The 20,517-nt window shown below is 40.9% G+C and overlaps 1 protein-coding gene across 2 annotated transcripts in view; it reads right to left on the reverse strand.

The window, feature by feature from the left end:
• LOC149222193 (putative serine protease EDA2) overlaps positions 1 to 1,300 on the reverse strand; it is a 467,080-nt gene extending 465,780 nt beyond the window's left edge. Inside the window, exon 1 of one of the 2 annotated variants that reach the window (XM_089385308.1) lies at positions 887 to 1,300. In XM_089385308.1, the coding sequence (XP_089241434.1) occupies positions 887 to 1,060 (174 nt within the window). In that variant the 5' untranslated portion in view covers positions 1,061 to 1,300. The remainder of the gene's footprint in view (positions 1 to 886) is intronic. The other variant, XM_089385307.1, reaches the window with a different exon arrangement.
• Positions 1,301 to 20,517: the final 19,217 nt, after the last annotated feature.

Raw genomic sequence — 20,517 nt, forward strand, 5'->3', positions numbered from 1 at the left:
CAGTCAGTGCTTCCATAATAGTGAGGAGGTCTCACTAGACCGGAGTTAAGGACTAACCTCTCAAGTGAAGTGAGAAAACAAGAATACAGTTGAGATAGGTCGACTATCTAGTTTGCAAATTGATCCTTATTAGTATGCCCATAACATTAAGTGAAAACACATGATTGCAAAAATGGTTAAAGTACCTGTTGATCGATGACCCACCTTCTTTAAAGAAAGAATGTTGGATGGGAGAGACAAATATGACTGAAGCAAGAAGTGGAAGATCTTGGCATCATATTGTGTTAATCATATAGGGCTGCTGGCTGGCTGCCTGTCAAAGGAGGAGAAAAAAAGTCTCCTATGGTTTACCCACTTCTTGGTGGGTAACAGGACCCACAATGAATTTTAATAAATTGATCACATATCAAATTTGTTGGATCACATGTCTATCCCTTCAAGCATTGGCATCTATGCAAGCCAATTGGAAACTCCTAATTCAATGAAAATATTTCGCCAAATCTCTCTCTTTCTGAGAAGAAATGTCTTCATCCCAATCATCCTACTCTGAATGTATTGCAGAACAGGCCGTTGACATGAGCCTAACCATTAAAAGTGACACCTACTAGGAGACTCTAGGTTTGTGATTCAACTGCCCACCTCATTTTATGAGCAGATAAATGGGGTTTGGTATGTTGAGATTGGTTTTCATTATCGTACGGCCATAATAAAACCCAAATACCATGCTTGAATCAGAATGATATTCTGGTTTATTTCTTTCAAATTTTTGATAGGGGACAAGGGACTTGATTTCAAATATCTAAAAAGAAAAACAAACTATATAGAAACATATTTAAAACTGTACAAAATGAACAGCAAACTGTAGAGAGAAAGAGTTAAAACCGACCGTGGGAGAATAGTAGTCCAGTCTCTGAGAAAACCAGTATTCATCTTGGGTCAAGTAGGCGCTCGAGCTATAGCGGTATTTGATCCCCACTGGCAATGGCAGAGCTGAACACTCCCGAACCAGATAGGAAAAAGTGATAAAGATGACTGCAAGCAAAAGCCACTTCACATTCATTCTGCTGATACCAGATGTCAATTATATTGTCAATCTCTCTATATCTTCTACTAGATGAATCAACGACTTGAAAGCGTTCAACTACTATGATGCATTTCACTTGCTTCCAACCCTGTTTCTTCGGACGGGAATTGAACGAACCCTTTGGAAATGAGAGCAGGATTGAATTGATTGTATAACAATTATTGTAAAAGAGTATTACAGATATATATTGAAGAATGTTTGTGGCGTGTTAAATTCTTTGGATTGCGGATTGCTTGTTCTACACGTTCGTACAATGTACAGTCCCATGTATTTAACATTAGATGCCCATTTTTCAAGGTTGTCGTTTCATGTATTCTACACGCAATGTATTAGTCAACCAAGTTAAAATACATTTAAAAATAATAATTGTTCAAGGTTTCAAATTTGGGGGCAGAGGCATGTTCTGTTTGAAATAGGGCTATAAAAACACATTACATTTTGAATGGGCCTAATGCAGCATTTGTTTTGTTCTAAGAGGTTATAGGTTCAAAACCACAGGGGTACAATATGTATGCTTTTGTAGACTTAGTAGTGAAATAGTTAGGCGACTTAGTAGTGAAATAGTTAGGCCGAGGTCTCATACAAACAAGGGGTCTTATATACCAATTTGGTGTTTTCAAAATTGAAAAAAAATCTACTGCTTGGTAAATATGTGATTAATTTTTTATTGTTTATATTGTACTTTTGAATAATTTATCATTATTAAAAATTGAATGGGTTACACATTTTCCTTTTATTAACAAGTAACTAAATTGTTTTCTCTTTAATTACTTTTTCCTTTCGAACATTGAAATATTTTACTAAGGTAAATATTAATACACACATATAGAGAAAAAGAGAAATATGGATATTCAAACAATTTATTTAAGTTCTATATTGAAATATTTATAAGAGAAATAGATTTTTTTTAATTACTTTATCTTTATAAAATTATATTATTTAAGATAGACATGGAAATATTTTATTTATTACTTGAAGAGTGAAAGTGAAATATCAAAAAACCAAGTAGAATGAAAGTGAAACACTCGATTGTAAAATGAGCCTCTTGTGGATTTTTAATTGTTTATTTATATAGTTATTTAATTTATTTATTTTTATTTTGGTTGACATTAAATAGAATTATTTTTATTATTTTTTGAGGACATGACATACTTACACATGAGCCTTTTTTCAATTTTTAATTATTTATTTATATGGTTATTTAATTTTTGTATTTTGTTTTGGTTGACATTAGCCAAAATTATTTTTATTATTTTTTGAGGACGTGACATACTTACACGTGTCCCTCATACTGGATTGTAGAATGAGCGTCTTAGCTCAATAAGTGGATAAGGGACGCAGGAGCGGGAGGGGTCCTTTGCAGCACCGAGGAACAACTTGTTACAGATCCATTTGGGCACATCACTCCCATCATTCAGATCAGTACTATTAGGGCTCATCAAACCGTAATTCAGTTGCTACATGCCCTAGACAAGTCATCACTTTGAATGCCTCCTTCCCCTAGAGTTTCTTAGCCTGAAGCCCTCCAGAAATACCTCCTTGAGGGACCAGCGCAGCCTTGGTCAGGGGTAAGTGCGCTTCAGTGCAAGTAGGCCCATGTCGGGGGTGCTTTCCAGAGCACTTAGGCCCACTTTGACCTGCGCTAGGCGAGATTGAGCGAAATCATCATAGGGTTTTGGGAATATTCTTATCTTTTGGAGCCATCTAGAAGATTCCCACACTTATCATCTCCTATGAGCTCGAAATTGGATAGGGAATGAGTTAAGTAACCTCCTATCCTCTCATCCCTTCCTCCATGGAAACTAACTCTAAGTTTGGAAGGTCGTTCAATACCCTCATTTATGACCAAACCTCCTTCATTTTCCTATAAATTGAGCACTCATCTAAGTGATCAGGGGCTGGACTTTGAGAATTTGTAAGGAGATATTGTTGGTGTGAGGTTTGAGATTGTAAGCAAGTATTGTTATGCTGCTAGAGTGTTGTGCTTTTGATGTGATGTTGGTTGGAACCCAAGCTGGAAGAGTGACAATGGATCAGACTTCATGGTTGTAATTCTTCCTTCTACTTAATAAAGTTGTTTACGCCTTTTCCCATATTGTTGTCTTTATGTATGATGATTATATATGCAAATGATTTCGATTCCATTTGCTTATAGTAGATAGATCTCTTGCTTTGATTGGTTTTTTTCCTCTATTTATGATTGTAGGTACTTGTCGAGCGGATTAAGTTCGAGAAGGAGCAACGGGAGCCATACAAAGGAGACAAAGGGAAAGCAAAAGATAAAAAGTAGGTCCCTTGTCTTATTTATCTTCTATAGAAAAAGGTTAAGCGCTTTAAATCTGTTGTTCTAGGTGTAGCTACCCACCTAGGGAAATTGTGTTTATCCGTAGATGCAAAATTCCACATAACAAATTGGCGACTCCGTTGGGGAACGATCATCATTCCAGGTAGTTTACCTTCATCCTAGTACACCCTAGTAGACTTTACTTGCTTCCATTGATCTTGTTTCGGCCTTTTTTAAAGTGTGTTTTGGTAAAAAAATGTGCTTGCAAGCCCCTCGGATGGCCTCTCTGGCACTAGCGCAGGTCTGGTCAAGAGACAGAGCACTACATAGCACCCCTGGCTTGAGGACAGTGCTTTGAAGCACACTGTCTCCCATTCAAGGCTATGTTGATCCTCCTTAGGTCAAAAATCACTCTTTCAATTTGATTTTTCCCAAATTTCCTTTTTTTTTACGCTTGCTAAAAGATCAATGATGCTTATGTCTCTGAAATCAATTTGTGTTTCCTTTGCTAGCCCTACTTTGGCCTTGATTGTTTAGTGTTTCTTAAATGATTTCTTTATCACTATCAATTCATTGTCAAAGTTAGTTTATAGTCGATTAATCTTTGTTCAAAAGAAAGTGTCGTAAAAGTCTTAATTTCTTTCGAAACGGAACTATCGTAAAGTCTTCGTTCTTTCAAAAAGATTGATTGATTGTATGTGCATTAGTTTCCTTTTGTTCATCTCAACATTAAGGGAATTGAAAAGAAAAACTTGCATTGTGCATTGAAAGAGTTTGTGTGTGCTCATAGGAATAGTTTAGGGAAATTGCATTAGATGTGTTCTTTGCTCTTTGATTAAAAGAATTTGATTGCTCTATCCCTACTGGCTAAGGTTTTCATTGTTAAAATTGAATGGAAATAATGCTTATCATATTAGTTGCATTCTAGGAATTTCAAATACATCACATGGTGAACCTTGAAAGGCAAATTCTTAATCAAGATCAACTTAAAATTAACATCAATTAACCTAATGGAGCATTGTCACCTAACGCAAAACATTTAGAGGTTCTAGGCTAGAGACGTGTTCTGACGTCGTAAAACATAGCAGTTGTCACTAACTTGTTTGCGATACATTCCGAGTGTGATACCTCATTCCACGTACGTGAGTATATCGTAGCTCGTCCATGTACCTTCGGGTATATAGGGCGGTGTTATAGTACGTAAAGTATAAAGGAATGCTCTCACTATGCGGTTTCGCATTAGACAGTGCTAATACGGATTGGGCATCCACGTACTTTCGGGTATATATGTTATGAAACCAGCTCAAGAAAAGATAGAAAAGATAGATCAATGCCTTAGAATTCAGCCTCTTCGAGGGGGCAACCTCCTTTACATTACATAAATGAAAAATTCTTCGATGATACAAATGACAAAACCTCCTTTCTATATATAGGAGTCTAAGGAGTCACAATATAACCCAGCCAACCCAACAATAATAATATAAAGCCACAAAAATAACAATAGAGGGATTCTATGGGGCACAGTAATAATAATATGGGGGCAATAGGGGCACAACAATATTAATAAGGGGTATAACTACAATAGTAATGGGGTAATCACTAGTATTATAGGGACCCAACATGCCCCTCTCCTTCAAAAAAGTGTCGTCCTCAACGCTTGAGTAGTTCTGGATACTTCTGTATAAAATTCTCATCCTCCCTTGTGGAATCTTCAGCAGATAAGTTCTTCCACTTGATAAGATACTCTGAAATTTGATCGATTTCGTAGCTGTCGAGTTCTTGTTTCTGTGACTGCTTCCGGTTCCAATATAATTTTTCCTTCCTCGTCAAGTTCTAGCAATATTGTTTGAACTGGGAGCTTGTCGCCTATAACCTTCTTTAAACATGAAACATGGAAAACTGGGTGCAATCGAGAAGCTGTAGGAAGCTCCAATTTGTATGCCATAGTACCAATCTTTTGCAACACCTTGTACGGACCATAATACTTTGGTGATAATTTATTATCCTGTTACACTAAAAAATGTCACCATGACTATTTACGGTTAGGATGGCTCTATCAACAGTCATGCTACCCTCTTAGGCAAGTCTTATGCCTCTGCTCTCCATGTCAAACTCCAAAAAAGAGAGAAAGTCTTTCTAAATGTATTTATCTCTGGGGACGCAGGTTCTCTCAACCTTACCTGTGGATACGCACCCAATGTTCACAAAAGCTGCGTCTTTGGACGCTCTGTATGTAAAGGGGCAGGTGCGTCCCCCTGTAAAGGTTAAAATGCGCAAGTTTCATCTTTAAAAAGTCACTTGTGGTCATTTCTAGAGCATTCTAGAAGGTTGTTCGACGTGTATTGAATGCCTCCAGATGGTTCATGCACTCCTACCAAAGAGGAACTTATCCCATCAATAAGGGAGCTATCCCATCCAAAGAGGGGATTATCCCATTGATGGTGGACCTGATTAACTTCCTCTTGAGCATTATAAATACAGCCATTGGGCCAGAAGGAGAGGAGGTTGAAAGCTATACATTTCTAAGGGTAAATGCTGCAGGAATTAGGACTCCCATTTAGAAGCATGTGAGGAGAGATTGCCATCTTTGCTTGTTCTATTTGGAAGTGGGTGAGCTTTGTCAAAGTAAAGGAGAACTCTTGATGGACCCTGGGAGGGACTTGCACAACACCAAGGCTCAGGTTGTATTTGTTCCTTTTGTTACATATTAATGCAAATGAGTCCATTCTTCTCAATAACTTGTTATTTATGAGTTGTTTCATGTACTCCTTGGTCTATGTGTTAAATATGTTTTATTCTATGAGATTATCAAGTGCTATTTAATCGTTTGATTGTTAGTGTATGCAGGTTTCAAAGTGAAGGAGGAGCTCATCCGGATCAGCGGAGCTGGACTGCTACAACAGCGTTGGATTACAGGTAGGATCTAAACACTTGATTTCCCGTATAGTAAATGCATGTTTAGAGAAGGATTGCTCTTGTTTGTCTTGTTTGTCATTAGAGAGTCTTAGGCTCCTAGGGAGGTTGGTTGTGTCCGCACAATCGACTCTTTCCGCCTGACAAATTGGCGACTCCGCTGGGGACTCCATTGATGTGAAAAGTCTTTTCCTTTGTGTGAACTTTGCTCTGAGAAAATTGGTTTATTTTTCTGGTTTTGGCTCTGTGACTTTGTCTTTGGGTGGGTTAGCTTAGGATTAGATTCATTTTGGTTTTTCTTGAGTTTTCCAGTAGGACGCACCCTCTGAGTATTGCACAGTGCGTCCCTGGACGCACTGTCGCTGTGTGCATAGAGTGGGCCCGCACCTGTTCTAACGGGTCGCCTACGTCCCCTGCTAAAATTTGAGAAAATTCCATTTTTTGCATTTTTGCTCTTAGATTTTGCTTTTTCTTAGTTTTTACTGCCCATATTCATTAGTCCCTTGTCAAAGATCTTCACCTGAACTTGTTTCGATAGCATTGAGTGTTTTAGTGGATTTCATGGAAGTTTAAGCCCTAGGGTTTGATTTTTGAGTAGGTCTTGTAGTGACTTTGGCGGTAGAAGTTGTCAAGCCTTAGATCTCTCTGGTTTTGTCAGCATTCTAAGAAGTCAGACCTGTCATAAAGTCTACCTGTGAGAGCAACTTACCATTGAGTTGCCTCTTTGGGCAAATTTCGAAGTGCTTGTTGTTTAAGTCTTGAATTCCATTTTACAAAAAGAACAAAAAGATTTGAGTTTTGTTTTGACTAGTCTTTTGATTCTGCATTAGCTGGTCCTTGATTTGATTTTGGTCAAGTAAAACAACCTAGAATCATCTTTGTGAGCTTTTGCCTTGTTAGGTTTGCTTAGAGTAATTTCCCTTTTTGATTTGCTTGTGACTCAAGTTTTCATAGATTTTATAGCTTTTGAGATTGTTTTTTGTTAAGATAGGTTTATATGCTTAATTAAAAAGAGAAAATACAAAAACATCTCCTTTGAAAAGTTTTGTTTCAAGTAGCTTTGAAAAGTTTTGAAAGAAAAAGAGTTTTTTTCGTGCACGTAAGGAGTGGTCATGTTTGTATGCTTGAAAAGATAAAGAGAATTGTTTCTTTGATTGTCTTTTCTAAGGAAGTGGTTTTTTATAAAATTTGCATCTCTCAACTCTCTTAGTTAAGAATTTCATTGAAAAAGGAAAGTATCGTAAATCATCTTAGGTGCATCTTTGTAGTGGTTTGAGTCGAGTCTACACACCATTGGTTTCACTTCCGCTACCTTTTGTCTTTAAGAAAAACCATAAAATTAACGCTTAAAGTAAAATTGACGTAGTAACTTTTATTTACTAGGGCTCTGAAACACCAATTTAGATCAGGCTAGTGTCTTGGAGTAGGTGAGTAATTAACTCTCCAAGACAACAAAACCAAACAAGTAGCTTATCTTGTGATAGAATAAATCCAATTATCTCATTTGTACTCTGGGAAAGCTCCTCTTAAAGGAGAAGCACGAGCTCGTGTCCGAACTAGTGAGGGGATCAATCCCCCCTCGTTGGGAACGACACCAGACACGCACGTATTACAAACGGTAAACCTCGGATTAACCATTGTCGAGGAGCCAGGGGTCACTTGTCGGTAAACCTTGGATTATCGTCAAGGAGCCGGCAAGGGGATTGAGCTTGCTACTCTGCCCTTGCGTGCTGTCGGAGTTTAGACTGTTCCCCCAGGTGCATTTGTTACGGTTGGTAACCTTAGTGACCATTATCTTTAGGATTCTACCGAGGTGACGGTGGAGGGAAGGTCCCACTGTACCTGGAGCAGACGTCGGCTAAACTCACTTGGATTTTCTGGGGGGTTCACTTCACTCGAGACGGTTAAAGTGGAGGAACTTGGTCCAGTCTATTCATTAAGCAGGTTGCCGGGGTAACTGTTCCACCCGCCACTTCTGTACTGAATCCAACGATGTTGGGCTTCATCACCAACTAGCGCTTTCGGTCTGGAAGGCTATTGTTTGTGCTTGGTTTGACGCCCTAGATTCTTTAGGCGTGTGATTCAAATTTGTTTGGTTCTTTAGAGACTTTAGGTGGTTTGATTTGAATTTTTATTCTGTTTTCGTGTGTAGTAGTTAAAAGTTTTTAGCTGTGGCGGAATTACCGAGACAGTCCCGTAGACTTCGGGGCCAGTCTCCCGAAGTTGTTTCTGTGGCCGAATTGTTGAGAAGATCTCGTAGGCTTAGAGGATCACCTCCTCGAGACGACCCGGGTAATCTAGAAGGTTTAAAGGTCCTTGTAACTCCTCCTAGTGGCAGTAGAGTAGGTTCACCTGAAGAAGGAGAATCTTCCTTGGTAGTCCATTCAGATTACCAAGGCTTAGAGACAGGTTATAATCCCGAAGCTGTTACAGTTTCTGAGCTTGTTGGTAGTTTTTCGTCTGTTAGTGATACAGGCGAAGAACCAGAAATATCTGAACCTGTTACTCCGACTTCTAGTGTTCCTGATTCACCGAGAATAGAAAGAATTATCACCGAAAATCTTCCTACTGGTTTGATTGCTATTGAAGAACTTGCTCCAGAGGAAGAAATAGGCGTCTCTAATCTTGAAGATCAACTTACTATTGATCTAAGGGAGCGTGAATCTATCTTTTACAGTCCTCCTAGAAGTACTACTTGGTACCTTTCGTTAACCAATTATTTAGACAACTTTGGGGTAGGTTTTTCTACACCTCGTACTCCTTTTCCACCTGGAGGTATTCATACTCCTGTCAATATGGCTGGTCCGTCGTCCGTGTTTACTCAAAGTCCTGAAACTTTCTTACATGGCGGTCCTTCTGTTCCCACTGGGTATCAATCTCTTTCTGGTACCTTTGCGGGGGCATCTCCTGAACCCGTTGATCATGGGTTATTAGTTGGAAACAGTGGTAATATACCATTGGGTGTAGGAGACATTTACATGATCTCAGGTTCAGTTCTCGTTTCCCAACCTCAAGGTGGCCAATTACCGCCTGGGGGGCAGCCTCAGTTAACGCCTGGGGGGCAACCTTAAGGTACATCATTTGTGTATGGGGGGCAACCTCAAGGTCAGTACGCGCCTATGGTGCAATACATACCTCAAGGTCAACCCAGCCTCAATATGCACCCCAGGGTCAACCTCAGTATCAATATCAACCTCAAGGATGGCAACCTCAAGGATGGCAACCCCAAGGGTATCAACCCCAAGGGTATCAACCTCAAGGGTACCAACCTCAAGGTCAAGGTCAACCCCAGTATCCGTATTTCCCTCAAGGTTATCAACCTCAAGGTCAATACTCAGGTCCAGGTTATCAACCACCTCAAGGTCAATCATATGGTCAAAATATGGGAACTACACCTTACAATTATCAATCCTATCCTCAATCCGGTTATGGATCTCAGTATCCTCAACCTATTACGGGTCAATACCCTGGAATGTTAGTGTGGGATCCGTCACAGGGTCAACAGGTGTTGCAGCCAAGTATACAGTTGGTACCTCAAGCTGGACAACCCGTAGTTTCTGGTCCACCCCAGTAACCGCAACCTGTCCAGTCAAATGTTCAAACTTCTGTAACTTCGGTAGTTACTCAGCTGCCAATTGCACCTAGTACTCCATCTCAAACGGCTGCTGCAACTACCGCCACATCTACCATACTTACTTCTGGAGTATCGACGGCTCCGGTTTCTACTGTCTCTGTAACCACTCCTCAGACACCTTTACCGTTGTCTGGATCTACGATTCAAACCACGGTCCAGATGCCTGCAGGCCAACTTGGTATAAGTACGGTTGTCACTACTCAACCTCAATTTGTTCACCAACCGTACCAGGGACAGTACCAACCTGGGCAAGCTGTCCAACAACCGGTTTACCAGTATCAACCGTATCCTGGGTACACTTATCAACAACCTCAACAACCCCAGTACGGTCCGGTTAATCCTGGTTTTCCAGGAGGATATAATATCCCAAATGCGACTCCTGTTCCTAGTTATCCTGGATATCCTCCTCCTGGGGCCGGTATTGTGACCCAGATTTTTAGAGATCCTAACCGGCAGTTACCGTTTATCGCAACTTTGGATTTACCAGACTTGACGCGCCTAACGAACGATCCAATTCAATATCTTCCGTTCTGGCCGCCAATGCCAAATAAGTTGCCCAACGATATACCCAAGTTCGAAGGTAAGTCTGGAGAGGATCCGTCCAATCACGTGATGACTTACCACCTCTGGTGTGCTTCAAATTCTATCTCGGATGATTCGATCCGCTTACGTCTTTTCCAGCGTACTCTCATTGGTCTCGCAGCCAAGTGGTACATTGAGTTACCACGGGCCTCTTTTTACAATTTTAGCCAGTTAGCTACCTCGTTCTTAACTCACTTTCAGTTGCCGGTCAGATACGATAACGGCACGAGTTATTAACTTCACTAAAACAATCAACGTCCACGTATATTTCTGATCACATTCATGAGTGGAGACGTCAAAGAAGATGAAATCCACACTTACAAGGCCCTATTCCAAGAATTCCGCGATGTGTTTGCCTGGTCTTACGAGGAAATGCCAGGAATCGATCCTGCCATTGTTGTTCATGAAATAAAGACCTACCCGGATGCTAAACCCGTCCGGCAACGGTTGCGTCAGATTCACCCTCGAAAAGCGGTTGCCATTAAAGCAGAAGTCGAAAAGCTGTTGAAAGCAGGTTTCATTTATCCGATCCCCTTAACGGATTGGGTATCGAATATTGTTCCGGTCAACAAGAAACAAGGAACAATAAGAATCTGTATCGACTATAGGGATATCAATCGAGCTTGTCCAAAAGACAACTATCCTACGCCTTATATCGATCAAATTATTGATGATTATGCCGGAAGTGAAATGTTTTCCTTCATGGATGGTTTTTCGGGCTATAATCAAATCAATATTCTACCTGCCGACCAACCAAAAACGACATTCATTTGTCCATGGGGGACATTTGCTTATTGCAAATTACCTTTTGGGCTTAAGAATGCCGGGACCACTTTTCAACGGGCAATGTCTTACGCATTTCATGATATCAAGCACATTGTGCAACCGTATCTCGATGATTTGCCTGCTCATTCATTCCATCGAGCTGATCACCTTGTCCACTTACGAGCAATCTTTATGAGGTGTAGGCATTATCGAATTCGGTTGAATCCCCACAAATGTGTTTTCTGTATAGAAACAGGTCGATTGCTGGGATTTGTTGTTTCAAAAGCCGGCATTCGCGTCGATCCCTCGAAAGTCTAAGCTATCATCAAATTGCCTCCTCCTTCGAGTTTGCGCCAACTCCAAAGTTTGCAAGGGAAAGCGAACTTTTTACGCTGATTCATCCCAAACTACGCCGAGGTCACTAAAGGTTTTACACGGTTGTTGAAACAGAATGCTCAATTCTTTTGGGACGAGATTGCCCAACAATCTTTTGATGCACTTAAACACGCGTTGACCCATGCACCGTTGTTGCATCCTCCCAACTACAACCAGGACTACTTCTTATACCTCGCAGCTTCGCATTCCACCATTGGAATGGTGTTAGTTCAAGAAGATGAATTCGGAGCGGAACATGTGATATATTATCTCAGTAGGACCTTAAATCCCACTGAGCTAAAATATTCGCATGTGGAGAAATTGGCCCTGGCAGCCGTTCAAGCTGTCCAGCGTTTTCGTCACTACATTCTTCTCCGTAAAACTACAATTATTTTGGATTGCAACCCTATGATTTACATTTTGACAAAACAACTGCTAGGGGGCAAGTACTCTAAATGGATCGTTATCCTGCAAGAGTTCGACTTGGAGTTCGAGAAGTCCAAGTCTAAGAAATCCTTAGTTTTTGCGGAATTGATGTGTGATTTCCCGCGTGCTGACACAGAGACTGTGGCAGAGGAGTCCATTGCGGACGAATCTTTGTTTCTTATCAGTACTTTAGATCTGTGGTACGGGGATATAATCATCTATCTCCAAACCCAAACCTTTCGGCCTGAAGTTTCAAAGGCGGAACGTCGAAAAATTCGGTTTCAATCCCAGCAATACAAAATTATTGGAGATACACTTTATCGCCGGGGGGCAGACTTAGTTTTTCGACGTTGTTTAACTCACGAAGAGGCTGAGAGGGTTTTGAATGATTGTCACTCTGGAGCATGTGGCGGTCATATGTCTGGGTATGCCACAGCTCAGAAGGTGTTGCGCGCTGGTTACTTCTGGCCATCTATGTTTAAAGATTGTATCATTGCAGTCCGGAAGTGCCACAACTGCCAAGTGTTTGATCGAAAGATGCGCGCACCACCTGCTCCTCTCCACCCTATAATTGCCGTTGGTCCATTCGCCAAATGGGGTATCGACTTTATTACTTGTAACCCTCACTCGGCCGGGGGGCATGCGTATATCATCCTCGCGGTTGATTATTTCACTAAATGGGCCGAGGCGATGCCTACATTCGACGCAAGCGGCAAAACAGCTGCAGTTTTCGTATTCAATCATATTATAACTAGGTTTGGTGTCCCACAAGCAATCATTACTGACCATGGGAGCCATTTTCGAAACATCATGATGACTGAGCTTACAAGCCAACTTGGTTTGCGCCACGATAGCTCTACTCCTTATTATCCGCAAGCCAACGGTTTGGTTGAGTCTATCAACAAAGTTCTGGTTATCATGATCCGACGAACCATTGGTATTCATCGGTCGAATTGGCACAACATGTTATTTTCAGCGCTATGGGCATACCGAACCTTAGTGAAAACTTCAACAGGGTTCACTCCTTTCCAGCTAGGCTTGGAAGCTGTGTTACCCATTGAATGCGAAATCCCATCACTTCAAATGGCTGTCGAATTACTCCCAGCTACTTCTGAAGAGGAGAAACGTTTATTGTACTTAGCTAAATTAGATGAGACTCGACGTGACGCTGCATTGGCAATCAAGACTCACGCGAAGCGAATGAAAGCTCAATATGATAGAAATGTGACCCCTCGAAGTTTTTCGGAGGGAGACCTAGTGCTATTATATGATCAAGCTAACGATAAGCTAGGTGCTGGAAAATTCGTTCCTATGTGGCATGGACCCTATATTGTAAAGCAAAAGCTAGCAAAAGGGGCTTATGAGCTGGTAGATCTTGATGGGGACTCTTTGGGTAAACCCAGAAATGGACTTTACCTAAAGAGGTATTATGCTTAAATGGTGGGTATGGAGAATTTTTAGTTAGGTTAGGTTTTCTTTCTAGCTAGTATGTTTGTTAGTTAGCCAGTGTGCTTAGCTTAGCGAGTGTGTTTTTCGTCGTTATTCTGGCTTATCTTGGTTTTACTCTTGATATTGCAGATGTCGACGCCTCTCCAAACATACATTGGATTTGCTGATGGTGCTTGTCGTAGTACACGGAATATCTCTTCCGCAGCTTGGGTTATCTATTCACCCTTTGACGAGTTAGTTTCTATGCATGGGGTAAGCCTCGGTCAAACAACGAACAACATTGCAGAATACAGTGCAGTGGTTGAATTATTATCCGAATCTATTTCATTTGGAATTCGACATTTGATAGTGAGGTTAGATTCTGAACTTGTTGTATTACAGCTTAATAGAGTTTATGCCATTAGAAATCCTATGTTATTAAGGTTGTTTTTGAGAGTGCGTCTCTTGGAACGTGAATTTGGTTACATTGAATATCAGCATATTCCAAGGTCTTTAAATACATTAGCAGATGCAATTGCTTCTCGAGTGTTGGACAGACATTTACGATAAATCATGCAAGTAAATTTAAAAACATTTCATCACATATGTTAAACAAGATAAGTCGGTAATAGTGATATATATATAGATAGGAGTGTGTCAAAAAATATACATCGTCTTCGATCATAGGTTGAAAAACACCTTATGATCAGCAAAAATGATAAAGTACAAAAAGTCAAAAATGTCACATGTGTCTACAAAGTGACTAGCCAATCACTGGTGGTGCTCCCTATACGACACCACTGCACGGGCTACCTTACGCAAAAATCTCCTAAACGGTCCAGGGACTGCGACTACATAGCGCTGAAGTCTGATAGGAATATCATCCATGGTAGTCTCAGGCATATCCGCCGTCAGACGCTCTAGATCATGCTCCAACTCAGCTAGTGTCTCTGCAGCCGCGTCCTGTGGGGCCGGTACCGGTGCAACTGGATGTCTCCTCTCAAAAGGCCGGAGGTTGGCTGGGCGCTGTGGACCAACATCTGCATTTTGAAAATTTTTACTATCAGTTTTAAGACGATATACATAAAAAACAAAAAAAATACATAATTTGAAAACTTGTGAAAAATAAAGTACCTCTGTCGTCCCATTGTTCTCCCTGTGGAAGAACCGTGTCCGGATCACCTCGAAAATCTACTCCGGCATACGGAAAGTCCTGGATCGAAAAAACCTGGTCCTCTAACCAGTGAAAATAACTATCAGTGAATCGAACAACCGCCGCGCCCTCGTCAGGATGCCGGGCCATCACCGCAACCCATCGTACCAGCTTTGGCTCTCGAGGACCCAAGATATCAACAGTGAGTTGCTGAGGGATCAGCATCGGAACTCTCTTTAAGGCAAAACTCACGACTAAAGGCCCATATCCAAAGGTTTTCAGTCGTCCGTTCTTTGCCTTAGTTAGTTGGCTCTTCATATTAGCCGACACAGCATCACACCAGTTGAAAATGGTGCCTTGGTAACAGTCAATCGCCATCCGCATTTGGGACCCGGAAGCAATATGTAAAGCGGCTGCCCCGCAAATTCTGGTAACCGTGAAAGCTATAACTTTGAGTTCACGCAGAGAGATGTGTTTGATTTCCACGCCTTTCGCATGGTGTGCATTGGGTGTGCACCAATCTGCCCGGAGACTAGCAAGGGGTTGGCCACCCGGCCTAGTCCCGGCTAGATTGAGTTGCTCGCCTCTATTTGGCAAGCCAGTGAGAAAGTATACATCAGAGGGCTCTATCTCGAGCTGGTGCCCTCCTATGTAAAAGCATTGCTCTTGAACGTTCCATCTCTCAACCAGCCATTCTAAGAATCTCACCTGAGCCCTCATGCCAGGTATGGCCCAGTATTTATATAGCCCGCATGCTTTTAGGGCATCAATGGAAGGTTGATGTTCAATTGCAGCTAAATCAACGTCCTCGTGCTCTCTTTCTCTCCAATCCAACATGGTGAGTGCCCTACACACCAAGAAACAATGATTAGAATTAATTTGGGGAAATTTGAATGGTTGTTTGTGAGGATTGGGGTTTCAAATTCCGCATTCCACGGAGGACGCATCCCGCGTTTAGAACACAGGGTGTCGGGACGCAGCTGGCCTGAAGGTGGGCTGCGTCCCCCGACCATTTTCCTGTATAGGAAAAAGTCGGGGGACGCAGGTCACCCGAAGGGCACCTGCGTCCACCACAGAGCGCATTTTGAAACCTAAACCCCCCCAAAAAACAAAACTAAAACCTAAAATACAATTTTAATCGGATGAAATTGAAGAGTAGGATGTTGTAAAATACCTGGAAGAGACGACGTTCGATTCTGACGGTCGGATTTTCCGCAGCAACCACGGGAAGTTTCTTGCCAAAAGCCCTTTTTTCAACCTCAACAGTAAAATGGTAAAAATGACATGGTAAAAAGTCTTTTTATAGGTTTTTTGGATGAATTTGTTCATTTTTCACCATGGAAGGATGTTTTTCGATGTATTTTTGCCTATCTTAAACAGGTATGAGTAATGTGTTGTTTTTGTGCAGGATAAAGGGACTTAGAGAGAAAATTGTCGTTTTTCACGAACCAAAATATGAGAGTCATCTTTTAAGCCCTTTTCCGACTCCTAAAAAATGAAAAGATTGCCGAGCGTTTCTTTTACACTCGTTAAAACGGAATTAAAAGACGGTCCCCTTATAGCTCTTTTTTGACCGTAGAATCAGGAAAAGATTGCCGGGTTTTTGTCGTTTCAAACTCGATACGGAAATAAAACGACGTGTCCTTGATCGCTTTTTACTTTTCAGGTTAGTGACACTAATTATGAAAGTACTCCTTGGTCGCAAGATCAAGCGGTTCCCCCAGGTATTATTTTATACTTTTTCGGGCTTGAGGGACACAAATCTATGAAAAAGTTCAACTTGGAGTCTTCTTAAGTTTTTCAGACTCTCTAAAATTGAAAAACGCCGAGTTTCTCCTATACTGGGCTCGTTAAACATTTCACAGTAAAGGACCTGTTCAATTACAAACAGGAACGAACCACTCCTTCCTAGGGTTCGAATCAAAACTAGGTTGGACTCATCCGAAGGATGAGCTTATAATCAAGCATATGTTATCCTCCTCAATCTTGTTAAAAATAAAGAGGTACTTGCCAGAAATGGTGGGGGAAAAGAGAGAAGAATGAGCCTATTTATTACCTTTTGTCTCAGAAGAAACTTTATTACCACTCTTGAACACGACACTTTTTCATTCACCTGGGTTGGGAAATCCTTTACCTCACAGTTGATCAAACCACTTTGAAAGTCTTCAGCCGGGTTCCGGGGATTAACTTTGAGTCGTTTATCACCAAGCCATCTGTCGTGTCGTTATGTGTTCAAGAAGTCTGCAAGCAAAACTTTCATCTGCAAAATACTTGTCATCCATTTGACCATCCCTGAGTCAGTCCTTACAGCAACATTTCTTCAACTTGAACAATGATTTCGTGTTGCGGGCTTGCCTGCAACAGGTCGCTTTCTATCGACATCAGCACATTATCTAGAGAGATGACTTAGAAATCGTTAGTACCTTGAAGTCTGCATGCATCAATGGCAGGTTTCTCGCCTTTGACGTCAGTTTACATCATTGACTTTCGATCAAAGGATTCCATGAAATGTTCGACATCAACTCATTCATTCACATCTCATGGATTGTACTGGGTACTTTGAGAACCATTGACATTACTGGTGGTCTCTCTCACGCTTGTTAACAGTTTACATCATCGACTGGTAATCAAGTAGTTTCTACCATGTTCGACATCAACTCATTTATTCGCATGGCTAGAATCGTACCAATGCGAGGAGTAGAAATGAAGACCCTGGATCTAGTTTCCACCATCCAGGCTGCGAGGAGTTTTGTATTCATTATCTAAGTAGACTAATCATAAACAGATGGTTGCGCCCATACTGTGTCTACAAAAGTCTATGATTATGATGTACTGCAAGATCATTCCTGTATCAGAGTAGTTAGTCTGTTAGTTAAAGTTTTAATCTGAGTATGGGGATGCCTACCTCAGTGATGATATAATCTTATACATGTATTTTGTGTTGAAAATTGCAGGTTCTGACCAGGCTCTCCACGAGATAATCCTTGAAATGATAAAGCGCTTCACCCTTCCTAGATAATACAAAACCCTAATCTATTTCAGGCTTCGCACTTTAGGGGGCAATCTGTTACACTAAAAAATGTCACCATGACTATTTATGGTTAGGATGGCTCTATCAACAGTCATGCTACCCTCTTAGGCAAGTCTTATGCCTCTGCTCTCCATGTCAAACTCCAAAAAAGAGAGAAAGTCTTTCTAAATGTATTTATCTCTGGGGACGCAGGTTCTCTCAACCTTACCTGCGGGTACGCACCCAATGTTCACAAAAGCTGCGTCTTTGGACGCTCTATATGTAAAGGGGCAGGTGTGTCCCCCTGTAAAGGTTAAAATGTGCAAGTTTCATCTTTAAAAAGTCACTTGTGGTCATTTCTAGAGCATTCTAGAAGGTTGTTCGACGTGTATTGAGCGCCTCCAGATGGTTCATGCACTCCTACCAAAGAGGAACTTATCCCATCAATAAGGGAGCTATCCCATCCAAAGAGGGGATTATCCCATTGATGGTGGACCTGATTAACTTCCTCTTGAGCATTATAAATACAGCCATTGGGCCAGAAGGAGAGGAGGTTGAAAGCTATACATTTCTAAGGGTAAATGCTGCAGGAATTAGGACTCCCATTTAGAAGCATGTGAGGAGAGATTGCCATCTTTGCTTGTTCTATTTGGAAGTGGGTGAGCTTTGTCAAAGTAAAGGAGAACTCTTGATGGACCCTGGGAGGGACTTGCACAACACCAAGGCTCAGGTTGTATTTGTTCCTTTTGTTACCTATTAATGCAAATGAGTCCATTCTTCTCAATAACTTGTTATTTATGAGTTGTTTCATGTACTCCTTGGTCTATGTGTTAAATATGTTTTATTCTATGAGATTATCAAGTGCTATTTAATCGTTTGATTGTTAGTGTATGCAGGTTTCAAAGTGAAGGAGGAGCTCATCCGGATCAGCGGAGCTGGACTGCTACAACAGCGTTGGATTACAGGTAGGATCTAAACACTTGATTTCCCGTATAGTAAATGCATGTTTAGAGAAGGATTGCTCTTGTTTGTCACTAGAGAGTCTTAGGCTCCTAGGGAGGTTGGTTGTGTCCGCACAATCGACTCTTTCCGCCTGACATATCCTTCTTAGCTTGCTTAAGGGACATCTGCTTATATGGTTGTAGCCGTAGGAATACCCAATCACCTACATCAAAACTTATTTCACTGCGATGTTGATCTGCCTGTTGTTTCATTCTATTATGTGCCAACACGAGGTTATCCTTTAAGAGTTGGAGGACTTGTTGTTGATATTCGATGTGATGTTCCACTGCCTGAACCTTAGAATTTTCTCTTAAATATGATGTGATGGATGGTGGTTGATACCCATAAAGTGCCATAAATTGGGTCATTTTTGTTGCTGTATGGAAGGAAGTGTTATACCACCATTCAGCCAGAGGCAACCATTTGACCCATTGTGTCTGTTTATCAGATACAAAGCAACGAAGATATCCTTCCAAACATGTGTTTACTATCTCAGTTTGCCCATCAGATTGAGGATGATAAGATGAGCTATGAGCTAACTGAGTACCAAGACAAGAAAATAATTCTGTCCAAAAATTTCCAGTGAAAATGGGATCTCTTTCACTTACAATAATCTTTGGGTTTCCATGTAGCTTTTGAATTGTTTCCATAAATGCAGTAGAAACTGTACTGGCCTTAAATGGATGTGATAATGCACAAAAGTGTGCATACTTGGTAAGTCTGTCAACTACCACCATGATGACACTCTTTCCCTCATACTTGGGTAAACCTGTGATAAAATCCATTGAAACCTCCTCCCAACATTGGCTTGGAATGGATAAAGGTTGTAATAGACCCGGTGTCTTAATTGTTTCAACTTTATTTTGTTGGTAAACCAAACATTCCGCCACAAACTTTTGAATATCTGATTTAAGGCCATCCCAAAAAAATTCCTTCTTAACCCTGTGGTAAGTTTTTAAAAATCCTGAGTGCCCTCCTAAGGGAGAAGTGTGAAATTCCATAAGAATCTTTTGTTTTAGCTGGGAATTCTTACAGAGGTATAAGCGATCTTTGTACCATAACGAATCATTTTGCCAGCTAAATGTATCAGACGTACTGGAATCTTGTTGTAACTTTCGAATAAGTGCCCACACTTCTTCGTCATTCTTCCATTCCTCCCTTGCTTCGTTTATCCAATGTGGTTGGATAATAGAAATGGCACACAACAATGCTTCTACATCCTCATCCTTTCTTGAGAGTGCATCTGCCACCACATTTTGCTTCCCTTTTTTGTAGATGATTTCAAAGTCATAACCCAACATCTTTGTGACCCACTTTTGTTGCTCTTCAGAGGATAATCTTTGTTCTAAAAAGTATTTAAGGCTATCATGATCCGTTTTTACCTTGAAGTGTCTTCCCATTAGGTAGGGTCGCCATTTCTTAAGTGCATGGAGTATTGCCAACATTTCCTTCTCATAAGTAGCTTTTCTTAAAAACTTTCCTTGATTGGACGACTTTCAAAAGCAATGGGTCTTTCATCTTGCATTAGAACAGCACCAATTCCATTTCCTGAAGCATCACATTCCACAATAAAGGTTTTTGTGAAATCCGGTGTAGCTAAGACCGGTGCTTGGCACATTGCCTCTTTAAGATGTTCAAAGGCCTTTGTTGCTTCCGGAGTCCATGAAAATGCATCTTTATTCAATAATGTTGTTAGAGGTGCTGCTATTCTCCCATAATTCTTAACAAACTTGCGATAATACCCTGTCAACTTGAGAAATCCTCGCAAATGCTTTATGGATGTGGGAATTTTCCATTCCTTAATGGCTTTAATTTTGCTAGGGTCTACCTTAACTCCTTCATGAGATACAATATGACCCAA

The sequence above is a fragment of the Pinus tabuliformis genome, chromosome Q, assembly GCF_031772625.1.
Source record: "Pinus tabuliformis cultivar Carrire ecotype Pingquan chromosome Q, CPIR1, whole genome shotgun sequence".
NCBI lineage: Eukaryota > Viridiplantae > Streptophyta > Pinopsida > Pinales > Pinaceae > Pinus > Pinus tabuliformis.